The following is a 24,479-nucleotide window of genomic DNA, read 5'->3' as shown; positions in this document are numbered from 1 at the left end:
ACTCTGTTTTTTAATATTTTGCCTGAAAAAGGAACATTTAGAAATGAGTATAATGTTTTGGAGTTCAGAAAAAAATCTCCTTGGAAAGGAATGCCATCATTTACTCTTGACATAATAAGACATTCATCCCTCTGGGATTAGTCTGGTTTTCTGCAATCCGGCATGCACTTGATGGATGTATTCCTTTCCCCTGCAAATATTCTTTTCATATCCCTTAATTTAATGAGATTCTCAATAATCTTCTTTTCGTCTGATTTGATAGATGCAATGATCAATGATTCATCCATCATGTTTTTTTGGGATGGTTTATTTATTTAGTTTTTTTTAATTCAAATTTATTATTTTTACAAATAACTCAAGATGGCAAATATACCACTACTCCTTCCTCCTCCTATTTTCCCCACAACAACAACCCTGTGAGGTGAATTGCACTGAGAAAGAGTAACTGGCCCAAAGTCACCCACCAGCTGGCTTTCATGCCTAAGGTGGGACTAGAACTCACAGTCTCCTGGTTTCTAGTCAAGCACCTTTACCACTACACCAAGCTGGTCCTTTTATATTAGTTCACACTTATTCACCACAAAAAAATTGTTCCCATTAAGGGGGCTAAACAGAAATACAAACAAAAGGTAGAGAAGGCAGATAGTAGCTCAAGAGGCAGGGCTACAACATCTAACCAACTATAAGTGCAATATGATGAAAATAGCCAATACTGATGCCCTGCTGGTGAAGGAGCTGAATAGCTTCTTCCCTCGCTTTGAGGTTAAAAGATCTGTCTCTGTGGCTCTAGCCCAAAGGCCCTCTAATCTTCAGCCACTCAGCCTGCATGAACATCAAGTGAGAGCTGTGCTAAAGGCCGTAAATCCCAATAAAGCTGCAAGTCCAGAGGAGGTGCTGGGGAAAGTGGTAAAAACCTGCACTGACCAATTAACAGGGGTCCTGACAAGGATTTTTAACATCTTCCTGCAACTGGCTAGAGTCTCATCATGCTTGAAAGCAGCCACAAACATCCCAGCTACGAAGAAAGCAGCCATAAACAGGCTAAATGACTATAGACCCATTGCACTGACATCTACAACACCTCAGGTCCTGTCTTCCATCTAATTTTGATCAATACCAGTTTGTTTATAGAAGCAACAGGTCAACAGGGGATGCAGCCACCACTGCTCTACATACTGCATTGAGATACTTTGAGACATCTGGGAATTATGTCAGAATGCTTTTTATAGGCTATAGCTTGGCCTTTAATACCATTTTACCAGGCATCCTCATTGAAAAGCTGACTGACCTGAATTTCCCTCCCCTCATTTGTGACTGGGTTAAAGACTTCCTGATGGATTGTCCACAAATAGTAAGGGTTGGGCCCTTTACATCCTCAGGGCTGTGTGCTCAGCTCCTACCTGTACTCGCTGTGTACACATGACTGCATATCCTCTAATCCATCCAACATCGTAATAAAGTTCACAGATAATACAACCATGCTGGGTCTTATAATTGGAGGGGACGAATCAGCATATAGGGAAGAAATCCAGAATCTATCCACATGGTGTTCAAAAAACAACCTGCATCTAAACACTAGCAAGGCAAAGGAGATGTTGCTGGATTTCCGGAAGCAAAGAGAGAAACCTGCCCCACTGTATATCAAGGAGGGCTGTGTGGAGAGAGTTTCCTCTTTTAAATTCTTGGGAGTGCTTATTAGTCAAGACCTCACCTGGAAATACAACACGTCCCTGGTGGTTAGGACGGCTCAACAGAGACTTCATTTCCTTAGAGACCTGCAGAAAAATCAGGTGGAGCAACGGCTGATGACTTCTTTCTATCAGTCCATGATAGAAAGTATGCTTACATAATGCATAACAACAGTATGGTATGCTGGTTTAACAGCCGCGGACAGAAAGGCACTATAGACAATGATTAATTTGGCACAAGAAACCATTGGTTGCCCTCTAACACCACTTGATGACATCACCAGGTCCCGCTGTTTAAGCAGAGTAAGGGAGATACTTAGGGATGATTCACACCATGGCCAGTATCTCTTTTCACTTTTACCATTGGGCAGGAGACACAGAAGTATAGCCAGCCGGACAAACAGGTTTAAAAACAGCTTCTACCACAGGCTGTCAGACTCCTAAACACAATATAGAAGCACTAACAGATTAATAGGACGGATTTCACTGGTGCCAATGTAATGTGTAATATGTATATACCATGATATAAGATCATACACCAGAGTAATATACCTGTTGCACAGAATATGACGTACATGTGGAAATGTATGACTAGTTTTTTTCCTAACTACTTGTATAAGGATTATTCTTTATATTATTCATGTTGTCTTGTATTGTTGTATGGACTGCACCAGTAGAGGCTAAACCAATTTTGTTGCATACATGATGTACTATGATAATAAAGGCTTTGAACTTTGAACTTTTAAAAAAGCCTCTAAATCCCTAATTAAGAGATAAAACTCAAATGACAGAAAATTCAATCATATTAGAGTAAAACAGATTTGTTGGTTTATTTCTTTGTTGGTTGGTTGTCTCTCATAAAATCTCATAGTCTTTCTGTGAATATCTGGGGTTCCATAGAATATAGTTTGAAAAGCTCTGCCCCACCTATTGCGGGGTAGGGAGAGACAGGGCTAGGGGAGAGAGAAAACATTCTCATCGGAGTCCTGGAGAGCTGCTGCCAAGTCACAAGGCTATAAGGCCAGGGAAGCTCTCTAAATGTGCAGCTGTCCTACTTATTTATTTTTTATTTTATTTATTTTTATTTGTCAATTGCTTACGAGATAATAGGTATAAGTAAAAACATAGTTATGAATACATGGATACATATAAGAAAAATAAAAGAAAAAATAAAAGAAACAATAGGACAGGGACAGTAGGCACGTTGGTGCACTTATGCACGCCCCCTACAAGCCTCTTAGGAAAGGGGTGAGGTCAATAGTAGACAGTCTAAGGTTAAAGTTTTTGGGGTTTGGGGAAAAAAACCGCAGTCAGGTAGAGTATTCCAGACATTGACCACTCTGTTGCTGAAGTCGTTTGGTGCGGTTAACCCTGAGTTTGTATCTATTGTGTGCTCTTGTGTTGTTATGGTTGAAGCTGAAGTATTCATTGACAGGTAAGTCATTGCAATGTACTTCACAAGGTTGCTGTGGGAATAAAATAGGAAGAGGACTGTTGTGTACTGTGACAGTGATACTGGTTTGCTTCAATTTCAACAGATACTTCTGATTAAGGAGGAATTTTCAGCATTTACTTTCTTTGTCTTTTTCTTTCCAGAAATATGACTCTATCAGCAAGTTAGTTGTTACTATTAGCCCACTTCGAGCCAAGAGTGAAATATTACGCATAAACACAAACTCAGTTGCTGAGTCCCTTGAAGGAGCCATTCTGGGGAACGAATGAATTCGAGTTTATGGTTGTGAAGGATGGAAATTCGAGAAGCCTTTGCTGCTCCTCAAACTTTCCACTTCAGATCGGGGAGTTTGCTACCCGTGGGTGGCGCCGCTCCTCCCCATCGTCGCCTCCCTCCCGCCCCGCCCCGCCCCGCCCCGCGTCGGTATCCCCCTGACACATCGCGCACAGGTCCCTTCGCGCTAGTTGCTGGCCACAGAAGGAGGTTTTGAGGGAAGGGAGTCATGCGGGGCGGGGGGCGACTATCCTCTTGTCCTTGGCTGCTGCCGCCGCCGCCACTGCCGCTTCCCCGCAAGCTGCACTGATTTCTCCCCGCTTGGCTGCGGCCGCTGTTTTTGCAGCCATTTTGCACCAGAGGAGCCGGAGGCAGAGTGGGCTGCGGCGGCGGAGCAGAGACATGGGCTAACAGCTGTTGCGGCACAGGAACCAGCACCATGGTGAAGAGGAAAAGCTCAGGAGGCCAGGACCAGGAGAGCGGCCGAGGGGTTCCGCTGCCTATCCAGACCTTCCTGTGGAGGCAAACCAGGTAAGGGAGACTAGGGGGCGCTGCCGGCTAAACCTCGCTGGGATTCAAGGGCTGGGATGCAAGGAAGAATTGCGGGCTCTTCGCCTGGCTGTAGGTTTTTGATTCCAAGAGACCGAAGCCAGGACAATGAGAAGCGACCTTCTCTTTAAATAGTCAGCTCTGCTTTAGAGGGACAGTCATTAGATAGCAGCAGAGATAAGAAACCTCGGACTCTTTGCTGCCCTCTACTGGTGCTCTCTATTTGGGCGCTGAGTTAAGATACATCCATGCTCTCTCCTTTCTCTCAGCCTGCACCTGAGGTCTCTGCCGGCCAAGTGCCAGCGCTGCATGCCATGAAACCACTTCCTCAATGACCTCTAATAAGTCAAGGTTGCAGCAGGTGTCAGCGGATGTTGTGCTATCTATCCAAAGAAACATCAGAAAATCCATTTTGCAACTGGAGTCAATTGCTAGCATTGCACAAGAAGATGCAATCGGGGAAACTGTAATTGACCCCTGGAAAATCATCTCAAGCCCCATGAATAACTTCCCTCCTCCCATCTTACTCCCCAATTGGGCATGTTTGGAATTGAAGCTTCAGCTTCCCATCTTCACGAGAGTTGAGAAAAGCCATACAGTAACCATTACTAAAATGGTTCAGCAAAAGAATAAATTATCTTTTTGTGTTAGTTTTAACTGTACAGACATTGTCTATCTATGAACATCCCTTCTTTCCAAGTAAAATTGAACATTAACATCCTATGGAAACTCACCCCCAAGTCATTAAAAACTATATTTACCTATAATAAAACATCAACAATGGCAAGATTAAACTACAAGTAATTCTACCATGTCTTAGGGATGTGATTTCCTAGTGTCTTCCATCTGACATAAATGCAGTTCAATAAAAGATTAGTTGATTCACCTAATGTTTATGATAATGATTATGTATGCACAATTTAAAGGATTTCATATAATAAAAGTCACTATATAACAAGCACTTTATATTTCACAACAAAATCCTCAGCTGATTCTTGCTGACAATGGTAAGATAAGATTAGTTTATTGTATATATAGTATATATCATAGAAGACAATAAGGTTGAAGGTCTCGTGGCTCACCTCTTCCATATTTACAGGCTACAACTTTTCAGACTGTAGCCTGTGGACTGACCAGTTCTTTGTGTCATGGTTAGTAGGGATGGAGACATGGATGGCATTGTGTTATTGGAGGGTAGACAAGATCATACTTTGGGTACCATCTAACTTTATCATTCCGCTCCCTCCATCAGACTTGATTCAGATGTTCATCATCATTTTCAAATGTTGGTGGGGTACTTGATTATTTCTTATTTGATGAAAAATAAGTATTACACAAATTAACTCAATTCAGGTGATTCTTTTTTTAAAGGCATATGATAAACATCTTAGATAGACAGCTGGATTATTATTCACTTCACGCTGCTGACATTTTTGAGGGCTCTTGCAGCCCCTGTCCTAATTATTTAAAATGTAAAGTGGCTGCAGAAAAAAATAAAATAAATTAAACAAAAGGCAATCTCAGAGCTGGTACTGAGTATCTTGGGGTCCTGACATTGAACAACTTTACCAGTTTGTCATGACAACCATTTTGGGAATGGGCAAGCACCATCTTATGGCAACCATCTTACTTGAGCATGCACAACACATGCTCAAAATCTCCACTGTGCTTCCAGGCTGGTAAATCTGAAGCACTACTGTCCAATCACATCACTTGTTGCAGATTTATTAATGCTACTGGTTCCTGCTCATGTACAACCTGGAGAACCCAAGGATTCAAATTATACCTCTTATGGATAGGGTTTTTTTCTTCTTCTTTAACTGCAGTCCCATCCCATATCTATCAAGAAATATATCATGTACAGGAAATGGCATTGGGCAGGAATATGCAACTTTCTTGTGGGCAAGGAAGAAAAAATGCTTTTCACTTTCAAGAGCACAGGGGGATATAACTAGTGATGCCATTATAATTTGGACTGATTATAACATAAATATTTAGCCTTTGGAGGAAGTGGTTAACGGAGCTAAATAGGTATACATATTTTGCACTGTTCAATCCCTCTGTTAAAAATGTTGGCTTTATTTTGGCAGGGTGCCTGAGGATTTTTAACCCTCTGCTGTATTTAAGGCATCCATTTAGCATCTAAGATTCCCTCTCTGAGATCCTAAACTTTATTTAAAATGGGTGCTGGAGCTCATATATCAGGTTCTGCACTTATGGTGTACATTTGCTTATTATAAGAATTGTATCTTAGAAAATGTTCTCCATAGCAGCCACATAGAGATACTTGCTAGCTTTATAGCACGGGATTTCAAGAGCCCTGGTGGCACAGTGATTAGAATCAATCTTGCTGCCTAATTCTGTCCACAGCCTGGAGTTCAATCCTGACAGGCTCAAGGTTGGTCAGGCTTCCATCCTCCCAAGGTTGGTAAAATGAGGATCCAGATTATGGGGGCAATATGCTGACTCTGTAAACGGCTTAGAGAGTGCTGTAAAAAGTGCTATGGCAGTGTATAAACCTGAATGCTATTGCTATTGCTATTTTGAAATGACACTATATATTTCTAACTAGTCATCAATTTAAACACACATATACACTTATATAAGCTAAATAATTGTGCCAATTATACCTAAAATCCTGTTTTAACAACATCTATGTCTTTTTTCAGTGCATTTTTGAGACCCAAACTGGGAAAGCAATATGAAGCTTCTTGTGTGGTATGTGATTTTTGATGTTCTTGATTTACTGATGTGCATGAATTGTTTGCTTCTAATATGAAACTCAGGAAGCTATGTTCAACTCAGTGGGTCAAACATACTACTCGTTTCACTACCAACAGTTAAATGTTTGATTGAGGCAGGTTAGATCCATGGTTTCTTCTTTGAATAGCTTTTTACTACATGTAAATTTTAATTTTTTCACAGTGATACTTGCAGGAAGAATACATATATAATAAACCTGATCAAACTGCATTTGTCCCAGAGAAATGTATGAGAGACATTAGACATACATTGAATGTTATTGACAACACAAATCCAAACAATCAAACAATGCCTGGGATCTTTTTGGAGGCAGAAAAAGGTTTTGACAATCTAGAAAAGTCTTTTATGTTTGAAGTTTTGAAAAAGATGAATTGTGGCTCCAACTTTTTAAATAGCTAAAAAGCATTTTTAAATGGAAAAATGCTGACTAAGACATTAGCAAAATATTTTTTTATTAAATAACATAAAATATATGATTTTTATTGGAACAATGTATCATGCCAAAGGGGACAAACTAAAGCTTCCCCATCTTGTTCATTACTTTTACTAACAATATAATCATTGGCAATGAAAATATATTAAGAAAATAAAATTTCAGAAGTTAAACTAGCAATTCAAAAACATAGACTGAAATTAAATTTGTCTTGCTTACTGCTGCTATCAAAATGAAGATTTAATTTTCTTTTACAAAGGATTGAAAATAATAGATAATGAACTACATATACTACAGGAAGACAAGATCATGTTTAAAATTTTACAAGATTGGAAATAGAATTGAATAGGATTGAAATAGGACAATGTGGGCTACTGAGTGAATTGTAATGGAGAGGCAATTAGTTGTATTCTTCATATTTGTAAGCAGTTTATTGTTTAATGTGGATTGTACAATGAAATCTTGCTCTTGAATGCACTCATTCTTGAAGCCGATTTAATGTCTTGTATTAACTGGCTTATATATAAATGCTTGCTTTAAAATATGATCCATCTCTCTCAAACATTCATTTGATTTTTTCATCTAATTGGTAGCCTCTAAAAGAATAATAGATTCATTATTTTGCTCCTTGTATTCTTTTTTCTAATTTCTCAAAACTATTTATTATACACTGATAAAAGTTGTACACAGTTTCATAAAAATATATATTTGAAAATATTGGACTAAAAAGCATATTTGGGCTAAATTGTGTTTAAATATATAAGAGCAGGGAAAATATATATTTGAGGTATTGATATATTGTGAATAATTTTGCAAATTTCAGAATAACATGTAAATTGTAAGAAAAGCCAGGAAAAATTGATATACCAGTTACTGGGTTTTTGCTGATTTTTTTAAAATCAAAAAATCATATAAACATCTTCCTCTTAAGATTTTGGTAGCCTCTTATATTGTTCTTTGAGCAATCCAGTAACATGGTTTCTTCATGTTTATTTAGCTTTTAGCTACTGCCATATTTAGAATCAAGCTTCCCTCCCCCCCCAAGGAATTTACTACATTTCAATTCATCTAATATAATTTAGCCAAGAATAAAAGATCTGGGAATAACTTGAATGATTTAGTTCATTTTGACAAGAACTCACTATCCAGTTACTGGATAGAACTCTTATTTCATTTCTATTTCCAAATATGGAGCCAGAAACATCTGCCATCCACTATAGATTCTTGGGTGTCTTTATCCCAGTGAAATGGAAGAAAGCTTCAGATACTAACTGAAAAAAGTCATGGAGGAGGAGATGTGAAGGCAATGGCTGGCCAATTGACAAGAGAAGGCTGGGGACTAAGGGAAGGAGGATAGAGCAAACTTTCCAATTAAAAAGAAAAATCTCTGAGCAAGAAACCACACTTCCACATCTGATCAAATTTTAGCAAGCCAGCGTCCATAGGATTTTCAGCACAGATCTCACTAGAGGAAACTTCAACAAGAATTCAATGAAACTCCTCTGAAATTATAGAAACCCGAAGAGTAGGAGGCAGAGAAAATTGGTATTTATTCCTACCGGTAGTTGTGAAGATTGACTGGTCTGAGGTATCTGATCAGATCTGCTTGAGAACAGATATTTAACAGGGCTGTGTAGCCTGAAAAATGATGAAGTTAATTTATTAAAATAAGATGATTTTTAAACCCATATGCTCTTCGGGGGGGACGGGGACTGCTTTAATGAATAGCAGAGACATGCTATGTTTGGGTGAGACATAAAACATAACTTTCTAGTTATTTTCAAATTGTTACCCCTTTGAGATAGGCCAAGTGAGGAAACAGACTCCATGAGAAGTACTAGAACTCTACTTTATTGGTAAAGGCTATAATAATAAAATCTTTTTTTTTTTTTTATTAAAGACAAATTTTATTAGTTTTACAAAACAATACACAAACAAACAAGGCATAATAACATAAAAGATCTTTTCTGAAAAAACCAATAGAACATACAAAATAGTTCCAAATTGTAATATATATCTTTACGTTATCTGTTCAACTTCGTATCTTATCCCAGCTTCTCCTTTTCATTCTATTATCCAAATTATATTTCTTGCTAATTATAATTTTATTGCCTTTCAAAAACAATACACAAACAAACAAAACATAGAACATAAAAACATAAAACATCTTTTCTGAAAGTTGCTTGATCCCGGGTTAAAACTCTTCGCACAGACACAAATTCAAAAATCATATTCACTTTATATACCATTCCATATCTTATTACCATTTTCAATTTTCTATATAGCTTCTTCCCTCTTTTATCTTTCTTAGTTTTATTTTATTTATCTCATCTCAGTTCAGTTCATAATACTTATCATTCTTTGTCTGTTCTATTTCCAGCTATCCATTCATCTTTTCTCTTTAAATAGGCTTCTCCTGTATACTAATTGGAGTGACGCCTTTGACTCTTTCCCCTAGCTTAATAATACTTAATATAACACTTAATTTATATTGGGATTCTGTTTAGTACATTCTAAAATTACATACTAAATTTTATGAGAAAGGAAAAAACACAACAATAACAAAGAAAAAGCATATAGAACCACTATCAATACCATTAAAAAGCTAATCATATATATTAATACTCATTTATATCTTAAGCATTTTATTCTAAATACACATATAAAAACACAATCTTATGTACCTTACAGAATCCCTTTTTCAATTAAATTTACCCATTGTCTCTAAATGAGTTTTGTTTCTTTAAATCTTGCTTCCCACCATTAAGGCTTCTCATCCCCTCTTTTCTCTCTTGCTTATTCTTCTCCTTGCCCTTTTTACCCCTTTGTCTCTCCTCCTCCCTTTTCTTCTTCTGCTTTCCCCCTTTCTGTTGTTTTCTAACCTTGTATCCACTTTTCATCTCATTTTTCTCTTTTTTGGTTGTTTTTTCAAGCCTTAAAATCCCCTTTTTCTTTTCCTCTTTCTCCTCCTCCCCAAATAGAACCATTTGTTCATCAAAGATGGCTTCTTCTTCTTCTTTGTCCCAGTCGTCCTGCTGTGCAGTCAATTTTTCATAAGTGCATACCGCCATTTCTAGAAATTGAAAAAGAGTGCCCAAAGTATCTTTTCCATCTTGTTCTTCTTTTTTATATTTTTTATATTCAATTTTTAGTTCATCCACCAGCAATGCCATCGTGAAGAGAATTTTTTTTTCCAAAACAACCACCCGAGTGTTTTTAATCAAAAATAATTCCGAAAAGTTCCAAAGTCACCAAAGAATCCAAATAAACTATTTCTTTTAATACTTTTTTCTTTCTTCCATTTCTCTTTCTGGGGTTACTGTTTAATCAAAGAGTTCCAATTAAGATATATCTTTTAGAAGCCGTATTAATATTCAAAGTTCTTTAAAATTCTAGGCAATCTCCTCCTTTTTCAAATTCTGCTCCAATTTTTTTTCCTCTCCCTTCCCACTTACAACAACAATTTTCCTTTAAATGTTCAGAAATCCATACCTCCAATGCGGGTTTTCCGATTTCTTTCAAGATTCTATCGCTGTCACGTTCGGAAGGAGAGTGAAAAGAAAAAAAAAAGCTTTTCCCTTAATTTACATTCGCCGCTTGACACATTCTGGAAACAATGTTTCTTTAGCAAGTTTCAAATTCCAGGATACTTTCACTGTTACTTGTCCCGGTCAGCAAAGATCACTTTCAATTCTTCACAGCTCCTCCTGCACTTTCTTTTCCCGGCTGAGCTCTTCTATGTGGCGGCCATTGCTGACCGCCGCTCAGCTGCCTTTGGAAAAGGGGGTTTCGCTGGCTAGGGAAGAGAGGTGCGATATCTCTCGACCCTGCCAGACCCCCCCTGTCTTCGCCACCTTCTACGGAGGTGGCTTAGCCCCGAAGCCAAATGGCTCGGGGCACTCGGGCAGTGAACACAGGCAGGAACCGCGCACAGTCGCAGATTCCTGCCTGCTCCGAAGCGCTGCAGACCGGAAATCCCTATATAATAATAAAATCTTGAAAAACCCAATTATGTGTTTCCTTTCCTCCTTGTATTAGAGAGAGTTAAGACAGAACCAAATTATGTTTCTTTCTAATATTCTCATATTTTCCCAGCCTTAAGTCATGTTTTACTAATCACCTCCTTCATTCCCAAGGTGAACTCTGTGATTCTCTACAGAAAATTTGCCCAATGCTAGAATATAGACTTAATTAGATACCCCTCAAAAAAGCATCACACTGTGTCAAAGACTTTGAATATGCTCCTTGCTAAAATTTATATCCCAGGGATACACAGAGATTTGTTTATTTAATTTATTTATTATTTGTTTGTCTGTTTATTTATATATTTGCAATGTTTGTAACCCATCTTAACCTGAATATTCTGGGTGATATACAAGAAGAAGCAATCAAAAGAACTGAAGGTAGCCCACCACAAAACAATCCCAAGAAGTGAACACCAGACAACCAGAGAAAGAAGAACACATAGAATAAAAGCTTTATAAAAAGTCAGGTGTGTGTATGGAGAGGTGCTGCACAAGGGGAAGCAAAGTCCATGATGATTTTTTGGATGATGAAATTTGATCATTGTGAATTTTGGTTGCATGATATTGAGCCAACAGGAGATGGTGGTGGTGTTTAAGTCCTCAAATTCTTGAAAATAATATTTAAATTGAGCCAAAATCTGCCTTTTCATTTTAAAAAAAATAGTTTTTATTGTTTTTCCACCAGTACAGATCATATTTAGATTTTCAACAGCATTTGACATCATCATACAATGTTATCTTATCTATTATCTATTCATATACATCACCAATATCTATTATCTTTATTTATACTTGTTATTAATCTCTGTCTTTGTCTATTTTACATATCTACGTATCATTCTCTTGAAGATTCTTCTATGTAATCTTCGCTTTACATTCCTTATTCCTATTTTCTAACCATTCATACCATCTATGCCAAATTGAATAATAATTGGATTCCTCTTTTTCTTTCATTTTTAGTATAAGCCTATCCATTTCTGCACAGTCTGTTATTTTTTTATAAAACTAAGTCTTCTGTTGGAATATTCGGCCCTTTCCACATTTGTACATAAGCTATTCTGGCTGCTGTTAGAATATGTAAAGTTATGTATTTTATCTTTTTTGCGGTATTGGTCTTTGAATATTCCCAATAAATAGAGTTCTGATTTGAGTTCAGTTTGGTGTCCTGTGATTCCTTGTATCCAATCTTTAATTTTGTTCCAATAGATCTTGGCCTTGGGGCATAGCCACCACATGTGGTTAGAAGGTACCGTCGACTTTTTGGCATCTCCAGCATTTTGGGCTAGTATTTGGGTATATTTTGGCTAGTCTTGCTGGGGCTAAGTGCCATCGGTGAAACATTTTGTATAAATTTTCTTTATATATCGAGACTGTTGTTAATTTATAATTTGTGCTCGATAATTTTTCCCATTCCTCTAAATCTATATTGTGTCCAAAATTCTGCGCCCATGCTATCATAGTATTTTTTACCATTTCCTCTTCCATTTTGAAGTCTAACAGGTATCTATATGTTTTGGATATTAATTTTTGTTCTAGTCCAATTAAAATTTTATCTAATTGATTTTGCCCCTTATTAAATCCAAATTCTTCTGAGTCTGTTTTATATCTGTTTTGAATTTGAAGATATGGCCACCAATCGATTACAATTCCCTGTTCTTTAAGTTCTTGATTTGATTTTAGTTTCCCTTGGGTGTCTAATAATTCATTATAATTTATCATTTTCCCTAAGTCCAATCTATTCGGGTGTATCATGGCCTCCATGGTTGACAACCAATGTGGTACTTTCATATAATGCTTATTCTTAATTTTCCTCCATGTGTGTATGAGTGAATCTCTTATTAAGTGTCAATTAAAGTAGGCACGTGCTTTGCCTTTTTTCTCCCACAGGTATGTGTGCCAACCTTCCTGGAGGTCATGACCTTCTAGAGTTAATATTCTCTTATGTTTTAATTTAACCCAATCCATGACCCAATTTAATACCGTTGCCTGATAATAAAGTTCCCATTTCGGTAGCCCAAAACCACCTCTGCTTTTACTATCCTGCATCAGTTTTAATTTAAAGCGTGGTTTCTTACCCAGCCAGACAAATTTGGTTGTTATTTTATTTAATTCAATAAAAAAATGTTTTTCCTAATTTTATTGGGATCATCTGAAAGAGATACATCAATTTTGGTAGGATATTCATTTTTAACACTGCAATTCTGTCTAATATTGATAATTGTAGTTTCCCCCGTAATTCCAATTCTTTCCTAATTTGTTCAATTAATTTAGTATAATTGTCCTCTTTAACTGACAAACACCTAGTGGATAGCCATATTCCCAAATATTTTATTTTTTTTCACTCTGTAGTCCCATTTTATTTTGTAGTTTTATTTTCTGTTTTGCAGTGCAATTTTTGACTATCATTTTAGTTTTGTTTTTATTTATTTTTAATCTGCAACTTCTCCAAATTTTTCTATTTCATGAAGTAGTATGTGTCCATTCTGTATTGGTTCTTCCACTATGAATACAAGGTCGTCTGCAAATGCTTGGACTTTTTATTCTTCATTTCTGATTTTGATCCCTTTTATTCTTGAATTTTGTCTAATTGTGACAAGTAACACTTCTAAGGATAAAATAAACAGCAGAGGTGATAGTGGGCACCCTTGTCTCACTCTTTTGCCTATCAAACTCATCCGTACGGTCTCCATTCAGTAACATGCTTGCTGTTTGGTTGGAGTATATGGCTTGTAGTGTTTTTTCTATATTAGTGCCGAAATTCTTTTTTTTTATTTGCTGTAGCATAAACTTCAAATTAAGATTTTTGAAGGCCTTTTGTACATCAAGAAATATTAATGCTGCTTGCTTTTCAGGATGTGCTTCGTAGTATTCAATTGTATTTAACACTATTCTAATGTTGTTTCTAATTTGTCTATTTGGCAGGAAGCCGTTCTGGTCCGAATATTTATTTATTTGTTTGTTTGTTTATTTATTTATTTATTTCATTTATATTGCCACCTATTTGCCCATGGCGACTCAAGGTGGCTTACACAATGTAAAATCATATTTAAAACAAAAAATAAAAATAAAAACAATAAGAACTAACAAAAAGAATCAAATAATATAATCTCACTTAGAATTGGTTTCATTCTTTCTGCTAATATTGTCATAAATATTTCATAATCTGTGTTTAACAGCAAAATTGGTCTATAGTTTGAAATCATTTGTTGATCGGTACCTTCCTTTGGAATTAAGGTGACATATGCCTCAGACCAGGACTTTGGTAGTCTAGCTTCTAATAATGCCTCATTATATAAAATCTGCTTTTTCAAATGAGGTCAATACATTACTTAGAAGACTACCAGCTAGCTTCTCAGGAAAATAAGTTATGATTCACAACCAAGATGGTTCCTGATCTAGAGAAAGCAGAATAAAAATTTAGAGATTGATGAGTACTGCTACTTTTTGACAAATGCAGAATATTATAGGAGTCATTTTTCCATATTCTTATACTTTTTCTAATTCTTATAGTTTTCTCCTATTTTATCTTCTCATAGTTTGAGCATATCTCCTGGTCTCCAGCAGAGAGAATATTGCTGCGTACAAACTTTGTCATGGACATCACCATCATATCAAGTGGGGCTTTTAAAGTAGAAATGTAACATTTATTGCCTGAGCTACCAGCTGTATATATTAAGCCCTTTAGGGTTGTCAGGATGATCTGCCCTATTTTCCAGGACTGTTGTTCTTGTAATTTTTCCTTTTTTTAAAAAAATATTCTATTAATTTTCCAAAGTTTAAAAACATAAAATAAAACTATATGCATTGTTATCAACATCAAGATATCTTTTACATTTCCTTACGTTTTTCAGTATATGGTTACTTATTCCATTACCGTTACATCTTACTCTTGTTACAAATCAATATATTTCATCTTACACTTCAATCTTTTCTATAACATATATACATATTTACATACTTCCTCATTCTTTTCCTAATTGCCATTTTATTTTCTTTTTATTTCTAAACCACTCATACCAGGCATCCCATGCTCTATAATGTTTTGAATCTTCTTTAATTTTTAATTTCAATGTTAGCCTGTCCATCTCTATCCAGTCTATTATTTTCTTTATAACCATGCCCTCTGATGGTATCCTGTTCTCCTTCCAAAGTTGCGCATATGAAATCCTTGCAGCTGTTAATATAATGTACCTATCTTTTTTACTGTATTCTTGTAATTTTTCCAAGGTCAGAGTGATATAACCATAACCAACGAGGATTACATCAGGGTTTTTGTTTAATTGAGTATATCCTGTGCATTTTTATGAGTTGCCCAGCTAAAGGCACTGAAATATGTGATGGTGCACTATTTTTAGAATATCACTTTTCTATTTCTCATATTTGTCACTATAATTACATCATTTAAAGGTCAATTGCATTTCCCAATAAGAAGGATATTCAGAACGGTGCCAGTTGCAAGGAGAGTGGCAGTAGACCAAGGGCGGTATAATCAACGCTGCAGTCCTCAGATTGACTTAAACAAAATATGATTAATTGAAGCTTAAAGGATTGTGCATGGAACTTTATAAAAAATTGTCTCATAAAAATTGTACTTAACTAAATCATCAATTGTTTTTCTGTCATTATTTTCTTAAGATGGGAATAGAGATCTAAAGTGATGCATTTAATGTCCAAGCCATTGCTAAGAGATTTTCTGGAAAAAAATGTATAATAGTAGATTGATGGCTTACAGTTCCTATGTTACTAAAACATACAATTATCTGTTTCTGCTCAATGCTAACAAGTAGATAAAAAGATAATCTCTTGCAGTAGACATTCCTTCTACCAGTGAGGTAGTCATCACTGCAGGTTTTTTTTTTTAATTTTAAAAAATTAAAGTATCACTGCAGGTTTTTAAGAAGAGACTGGACAGCCACTTGTCTGGAATGATAGTCGCCTGTTTGAATAGGGGGTTGGACTACAAGACCTCCAAGGTCCCTTCCAACTCTGTTACTTTGTTATTCAGGCACTGAATCCAACATATGGGGACACATTTATTCAAGGGGAGCCCACTAATTTCTGAGTAAATGGTTCTGCTGTTAAACTAAATATGATTTTACCCCATCATTCAATCAGAATTTGCCATCCTGTAATTTAAATCTCTTTCTACATACATTGCTTCTTTGATTCTTTGAGTTTGATTTTCTTATGGGTGATAACTTTTCTGGTATTTGAAGAATGCTATCATATCAATGCCTCCCCATATTGTTGTTGTTTTCTCTCTCTTTTAAAATAAATTTTATTAAGTTTTCAAATTTTAAAAACATAAAACTTTATACATTGTTATCAACATCAAGACATCTTTTACATCTTCTTACATTTTTCAATATATGTAGTTACTTATTCCATTATCATTACATCTTACTCTTGCTATAAATCAATATTTTTTATCCTTACACATCAATCTTCTCTATGGCATATTTACATATTTACATATTCCCTCATTCTTTTCCTAATTGCCATTTTATTTTCTTTTTATTTCTAAACCACTCATACCAGACATTCCAGGCCCTGTAGTATATTGAATCTTCTCTGTCTTTTAGTTTCATTGTTAGCCTGTCCATCTCTATACAATCTATTATTTTTTTATAACTGTCAGATCCGTGTATCTGTCATTTCTTCAGTGGAAGAAGAAAAGGGGGGGGAGGCTGATAAAGAAATCCTTTCTTGATGTAACCTGAATATATTTAATCTTACATCGAATTTGTATAACCCACACATGATACAATGGAGGGAGAAAAGCCAGATGGTCAGAACTATCACCTCTGAGAGGCACAGCCAGGAGATGAGAAGACCATAAAAATTCCACAGTGAGATGTGTCCTGGGAATCTCTGGAAAAGTTCGTTCTAAAAAGGGGGTGGGGGAAATTAGGTATGCCCTGTGAAACTGTGAAAAAGATCGTTCCTTACAAAAGGGGTGGGGAGGAATTAACATACTGGCGTTTGTTTCACTAAATACACATGGAGATAAGGGGAGGGGTTCTAAACTCCCTTATGTATCCCTGTATGCCTGAGAGACCTCAGACGCTGCTTTGAACTCCTACATGAATTGTCTCATCTCAATAAAGGATTCCTTTTTGATACGTTTTGATATGTTTTCAGAAGTTCATTCTAGTTGAGTGAATGGGAAAAGTTCTGTAGCCTGACAATAAACCATGCCTTCTGGTGGTACCTTTTTTTCTTTCCAGAGTTGTGCATATGAAATCCTTGCAGCTGTTAATATGTGTAGCATGATATATCTATCTGTTTTATTGCATTTTGTGTTATTATACCTAATAAAAAAGTTTCTGGATTAAGTTCAATTTTCTGATTCGTGATTTCTTCTAGCCATTGTCTAATTGTATTCCAGTATTTTTTCACTTCCTGGCATATCCACCAGGTATGGCAATAAGTGCCTTTTTCTTTTCCACATTCCCAACAATTTGGGTTTGAATTAAACATTTTTGCCAATCTAGTGGGGGCAAGGTGCCATCTATAAAACATTTTGTACTGATTTTCCCTGTATGCTGTAGACGTGATTAGTTTGTAATTTGATCTCCACATTCTCTCCCAATTTTCCAGGTCTATATTATGGCCAACATTTTTCGCCCATACCACCATTGTTTCTTTGACCACCCCCTCTTCCATTTTGAAATCTAGTAGAAATTTATATATTCTTGAAATCATTTTTTTTTCCATTTCTTGTAGGATTTTATCTAATTGATGCTTTTCCATATAGAAACTAAATTTTTCTTTGTCCTTTTTATATCTCGCCTGGATTTGCATGTATGGCCACCAATCTATCTTTATATTTTGTTGCTGTAGTTCTTGTATTGTTTTTAATCTTCCTTGTGTATCTATTAAATCTTTATAATTCCTCTTTTTTCCCAGATCCATTGCATTTGGGTAGATTTGTGCTTCCATAGTTGACAACCAGTACGTTATTTTAGTATAATGATTCTTTTTAATCTTGTTCCATATCCTAATTAATGAATCTCTAATCATGTGTCTCTGAAAGTATGCGTGCTGCTTACATTTCCCATCCCACAGAAAACTATGCCACCCTCTGCAAATCGTGACCCTCTATCGACAATACTCTTCTATTTTCCAGGTTGATCCAATCCTTAATCCATACCGTAGCAGCTGCCTGGTAATACGTTTCCCAGTCAGGGAATCCAAAGCCACCCCTTTCTCTTTTATCCTGCAGTAATTTCATTTTTATCCTGGCTTTTTTCCGATCCCAAATAAATTTGCTTATTATTTGATCTAGTTCTCTAAAAAAAGTTTTATTCAATCTTATTGGTACAGTTTGAAAAAGAGATAGTATTTTTGGTAGTGTAGACATGTTAATTGCTGCAATTTTCCCCAGTTGTTGTTTTCTCAAAGCTAAATACTTCAATAATCTTTTCTTAGAGAAAGCATACCTACCCTTCCATCACTGTTTGTAGATGGAGTTCTAGTTCCCTGATCATATTAGTTATATTTTTGTGAACCTGATCAAGTTTCCTTGAATCCTTTTTAAAATATGGTTTCCAGAATTGAATACAATTCTTGGTGTTGGAGGATCAAGTGGTACTATTATTTCCTGTGACCTCGAAGTTATATATATGTTTTAAAATGTTCTTTTTTGCATCTACATCATTTTGCTGGTTCATATTCAGTTTCTTTGCCTCTAAAATATCCTATATAGGGGAACTCATAACTACTCCAGTTTACTTGACTATCTTAAACCATTTTATCAGATTTGTCATCCATCATTTTTAAGTAAAATAAATATCTAGCTGTTTTTGAAAAATTATCAGATTTGTTGAATGGGAATTGACAACAGATTAGAAGCTGACGGCTGGTTCCTTGAATATAGCAGCTCATGTCTATTTTTCACTTGGCAATTTGATCAAACTGAATAAAATCAAAGGTACACAGTGCGTTACAAATCATATTTATTGGAAAGTTACAATTTTCAACAATGCTACATCTCCAATACTTTCCCATTATTGTTACTAAGCTTCATTTTGAGAGCTATATTTCTTGTTAATATTGCTTTTAAAGTTTCCCCCCCACTCTAGTCTTCCTAATGTTACTTGTTTTTTTCCTAGTCCCATCTAATTATTGGAAATTACTATTCCACATATGACCTGAAAATAGATGCAAAATCTGTGTTGCAATTGAATGAGTTGTCTTGCAGTTCCTGCCAATCACAGTTTTAACAATGTCCAATAAATCTTCAACTAACTTTTGAAATAACTATACAAAAAATATCCACTGATGGCAGGATTAGAAAGATTAAAGAAATGAGTCAAAACATTATTCAGTGGAATAGCTTGCCTTCAGATTTTGTGGGTGCTCCATCACTGAGGCTTTTAAAAAAAGACTGGAGAGCCATTTGTCTGAAATGGTATAGGGTCTCTGGCTTGAGCTGGGCTTTGGACTAGAAGACCTCCAAGATCCTTTCCAACTTTGTTATTCTGATATTCTGATTTATTGGGGAAAATGACCCAAACTACATATCTGTGTATGGTAAAACATATGAATCTTTAGGGTTATCTGTTCATTTGAAGGGGAAATCAGCACCAGATTTGTTTGTAAGTCTCTCAGGATAAGCAATGCCACCATTAAAATCTTTCCTGCTTAGTAAAGACCTTATCCTTTAGAAATATCCTTGACTGAACAATAAAATCATGGGTGCTAGCATAAGACAACAATTGAGGAAGCATAAAGGCTGTGATGATAAGACAAGCACTCAAGCATGGATAATAAACAAATATACCACTTAACACATAGAGCCATGGCTCCAAAAGCCATGATCCAACGAGTTCTCTGATGTACCTACATGAAATTTAAAAGATAAATGCATCCGGTCTATTCTTTGCTGATATTTGCTAGATGTAAGCAAAAAACAACAGGGCAAAATGTCACATGAAAGATCTGCCTCAGTAGATTCTTTTAGTAAGTGTATGTGTTACTCAAAGCAGCAAGGTGCATAAAAAAAGAAGAATATAATAAAAGTTTCAAAAACCTAAACTAAAGTTTTTTTCTCCTCTCATTTCATTTTAGTCCTTTGAAAGAGTTTTGGTTGAAAACAAGCTGCACGGTCTTTCACCAGCTCTTTCTGAAGCCATCCAGAGCATTTCACGCTGGGAATTGGTTCAAGCTGCCTTACCCCATGTCCTTCACTGCACAGCCACTCTGCTTTCCAACCGGAACAAGTTAGGTCAGTGCATATCTGAGATTTTAAAAACAAGTGTGTTTAGACATTACAGTATATTATCAATTATTATTACAGCAGACTAAATAACAGTTCATATTAAAGTTCTATGACTTGCATTTCAGTTCCATTAGAAAAGGGGAGGGAAGCAGGGAGGGAGGGAGAGTGTGCTTTCATGCACATTTGTTTTTGCGCAAATTATGTCACAGTAAACTGTGAGGGCTAGATTAACTGCTGGTTGTAAAGGAAAGGGACTGCAATGATGAAAGGAGAAGAAAGGTGTCTTAAAGGGTTTGATCATGGAGAGCCTTCTCATAAGGAGCAGCTTGGTGGACCATGGAAGGTGATAGAAAGACAGCTGGATTTTAAAACCTACATGACCACACTAAAAATATTGTCAACTGTAAAAGTCCTGAGGAAGTCAATAATTGCTTATATTCTTACAACAGAGATTAAAATATAATTAAAAGCATGTTTTCAATTGAAAAACACATGTCTTATCCATCCATCAATACAATGCAATGTAAATAGAAGATAAAGTCCAAGAAACATTGTTTAGATAGATACCTTCTGAAATATTAACTTGTTTTTATCAGGGCATAGAAAAAATTGAGATGTCTATGTTTTAGCTTTATGAACAACTTGAAGTAGAACAATTCATACATTACCCTGTCAGATAAAATGTAATAGCCAAGTATAGTGTCTTTTTAGATGATCGACATGGGCAACAAAAAAGGAGATTCATTTAGCTGACTGCTGGTTATGTACAGTAGCATGTGCTTGGTATTATGGTAAACAAGTTGAGCAGACCTTCTTTTTGAGCTGTGCCATCTAATCAGGGTACTCACATTCTTTTTTCATCTAGGACATCAGGACAAACTTGGTGTTGCTGAGACAAAACTCCTTCACACTCTACATTGGATGTTGCTAGAAGCACCTCAAGACTGCAGCCATGATCACTTTGGAGGATCAGGAGACAGAGGGTCAAGCTGGAGAGGAAGCAGCAGTGCCTTTATCCACCAGATTGAAAACCAAGGATCTCCAAGGCAATCAAGATGTAACAGTACCAATGAAGAAGAAGAGAACAGCAGAAGGAAGTTCTTTCAGAATTCAATGGCAACTGTTGAGCTTTTTGTGTTCCTGTTTGCTCCTCTGGTTCATAGGATTAGAGTAAGTGCCTAAAGTGGCTGTAAGGGCTATAAGGGAGATGGAATATCTGGCTATCATAAGTAACAACGATTACTTTGCAAATCTGTTGTCTTGGTGTTTGATGGATGTAGTATGTGGTATACAAAAAAATCTCTAGTATCATGTGTCCATCGATGTTGTACTTATTAGGGAATTTATTTATTGATTATTTGATTTTTATATGGAAGAGTGTGAGATGATTACAAGATTTTTCCCTTTAGTACAAAGAGTCAACCATCTGGCTTCAAACTCATCTAGCTTCCAGACTTTCTGCCTGCCATAAATATCTTAAGAAAAAGATGGTATTGTTTAGAGAGTCATTGAGGCTATGTGGAGGTTTGTCTGTGTTCTTAAGGTCACCTGAGTAGTGCAAATGAGTGTGGCACTTTCTTGGAACTGCTGATAGGAGTTGTGTCTTCTGCATGATGTTTTCTGCCCTGTGTCCCTTCACTGTGAACACAGGCACAGGCTATTGGGGATGAGTCTGTGTTGTCTCCTTCTTAAGCTGAAGTCACAATGAAGGAATAGAGGGCAGAAAACATCCTACAGAAAACACAACCCCACAACACAGTCCTTTCAGCAGTTCCAAGAAGGTGCCACACCCATTTGTGACCCTGAGGACACTGACAAGTCTCCAAATGGCCTCAACACCTCTCTAAAAGAATGCAAATGACCAGCTGTCTGCAAGGAATATATATCTTTCCATTACCCACCATCCAGTCAGAGCTGAAGAAGCTTCTTGTGAATAAGAAGCAAAATGTCTTCAAAGAAAAACACGAAAGTCCAGTTGCCTCTTGTAAAAGCACCTTTGGGACAAAAATATGGTAACATTACTGGAATTATGATCTTGTTTTCCACAAACAGTGTCTTGCCATTCTTGCATTATCTCTATAACTGAACTGTGACTACTGTTGCTCCTTCCTTATTATCAAAACTAGTTATCATCTTTGTACAAGACCCTGTTTATTTCTCCTTGGGCTCATTGAAACTACTCATATGAAGACTTCAAAGCATGCTGAGGACTATGAAAAAGCCATGAATGTTTTTTTCTCTTTTTCTTTATTTTTCCTCTAAAGATGACTCATTCTTTTCCCTAGTGAGCCTTAGTCATAGCTGAGGCATTTAAAGTGACAAAATTCCCTTCTAGTGCTTCTGATCATGTTTTCTGTTTCTGGTTTAGAGGGTGAAGGCTATGCAACATGGCCTTGTTCACATGACACAATTAGCAATGCCTGGATGTCCATAAACTCCCACATGCAATTAATTGATCCACCGATTACCTCTTAAGTAATCTTCCAAACTTCTTTGTTTTTTCTGAGCCCTAAAGAAGTTCAGCAAGTGGGTCTTTTATAACTATTCTATCTCTGCTATTGTTCTGCCTTCTTCTTCATTGGAGCCGCACAGGAGATTAAAAAGGGTAGAAAAGACTGAGATGAACACCAATTCTATGAAACTCTAGTGGCAATAGTGGTCCCACACTTCTTTCATTTTTAAGCAAAAAAGTATTGCTTTCCAGGGAATACATTGCCTGTACTGAAAAGACTTTGTCAAAATATGAGCATTACAGGATCCACATATTTTTTTCTTTACTGGACTACTCCAACTAAAGTACAGGAGTGGTGGATTAATCTTGCTTCACCTTAATGTTTAATTTTTGCTTAAATTCTAATTACATTAATTTTTAATTAGATTATCTAATTAAAAGACTAGCTAACCTGGCCTTTTGCTGAGGTCAGATTAGCACTTTATCAGAGTGCTAATTTGGAACCATAAACAGTATATATGTGGGAGCAAATAATCAGCTTTAGAATTGGAAAGTTCTACACATATATCCCTTTTTCTTAGAATAATTCAACAATTTGCTGTATTCTTATTTTTAGGAATCTGATCTGACCTTTCGTCTTGCCAGTGGCCTTGTCATTTGGCAGCCAATGTGGGAACACAGACAGCCAGAAGTCACTGCCTTTACTGCACTTGTTAAACCCATCAGGAATATAATCACAGGTTTGTGTGTTTGTGTGCATGTATATATGAGAGCACACTAAAACAAGATCTTTTCCATCTATATGTACACTGTAGTTATTATGACCGTTGGATCAGTACAGATTTACAGTAGTATCTGCATGCTTCTTTTTTTAAAGGATGGTAGTGAGAGAGGCTTTCTATTGCCTGCACTGTTTTTACAAACAGAATTCTTAGCACTAATAGTCAAGCTATTCTGCATCTCCATTTTTAATATATCTTTTCCTGATAACAAGAAGGAAGAAAAAATTGTTGAGAAAACTATCTCCAATTTTTTTAAAAAATAAGTCTAATGATAGAGGATAAACTTGTGAGATTTTAAAATATAGGTGTCCTTTAAAATCTAACCTTGAGTCACATTCTTTTTTTCTAATATAAATTTTATTTGGGTTTTCACAAAAACATAATACAAATAAAATATCTTTTTTTGAGAATAGCATGATCCTGGGTTATCACTTCTTCATACAGACACAAACTCAATTTCATATTCATCTTTGTGTTCTATTCCATATCTTATTACTATTTTAACATTTTCTCCATAATTTTCCCCCTCCCTTGGTTTTCTCAACTTTATTTTTAATTATCTCATATCTAAATTCAGTTATATATCTTTTTCTAAGTTTCAGTGTCTTTCCAATCATTATATTTATACTTTTGTCTGTGCTGTTTCAATTTCATATTATCTTTTCTTATTAAACAAATTTTCCCCTTAGTTACTAATTGGAGTATGACACCTTTATATCTTTTAATTTTATCCATTCAACTCTTATTTAAACTTCAATTTATGCCTTTAAAATTATAACATTCAATATAGTACATAACTTCCAATCGAATTCTGCTTGGTAAGATACTCTCAATCTTA

At 36.0% G+C, this 24,479-nt stretch overlaps 1 protein-coding gene across 10 annotated transcripts in view; it reads left to right on the top strand.

Annotated features, from left to right (window-relative positions):
• The first annotated feature begins 3,555 nt into the window (after positions 1 to 3,555).
• Positions 3,556 to 24,479, top strand: part of UNC80 (unc-80 subunit of NALCN channel complex) — a 191,045-nt gene continuing 170,121 nt past the window's right edge. For all 10 annotated transcript variants that reach the window (XM_087949612.1, XM_087949606.1, XM_087949587.1 and 7 more), the window contains exons 1-5: positions 3,556 to 3,945; positions 6,633 to 6,681; positions 20,257 to 20,413; positions 21,273 to 21,577; positions 23,476 to 23,599. In XM_087949612.1, the coding sequence (XP_087805738.1) occupies positions 3,854 to 3,945; positions 6,633 to 6,681; positions 20,257 to 20,413; positions 21,273 to 21,577; positions 23,476 to 23,599 (727 nt within the window). In that variant the 5' untranslated portion in view covers positions 3,556 to 3,853. The remainder of the gene's footprint in view (positions 3,946 to 6,632; positions 6,682 to 20,256; positions 20,414 to 21,272; positions 21,578 to 23,475; positions 23,600 to 24,479) is intronic.

Source organism: Notechis scutatus, chromosome 1 (genome assembly GCF_049901735.1).
Source record: "Notechis scutatus isolate UNSWTSFEM ecotype Mainland chromosome 1, rNotScu1.2, whole genome shotgun sequence".
NCBI lineage: Eukaryota > Metazoa > Chordata > Lepidosauria > Squamata > Elapidae > Notechis > Notechis scutatus.
The sequence above is the reverse complement of the archived record's forward strand: the minus strand, read 5'-3'. Positions and strand labels throughout refer to the sequence as shown.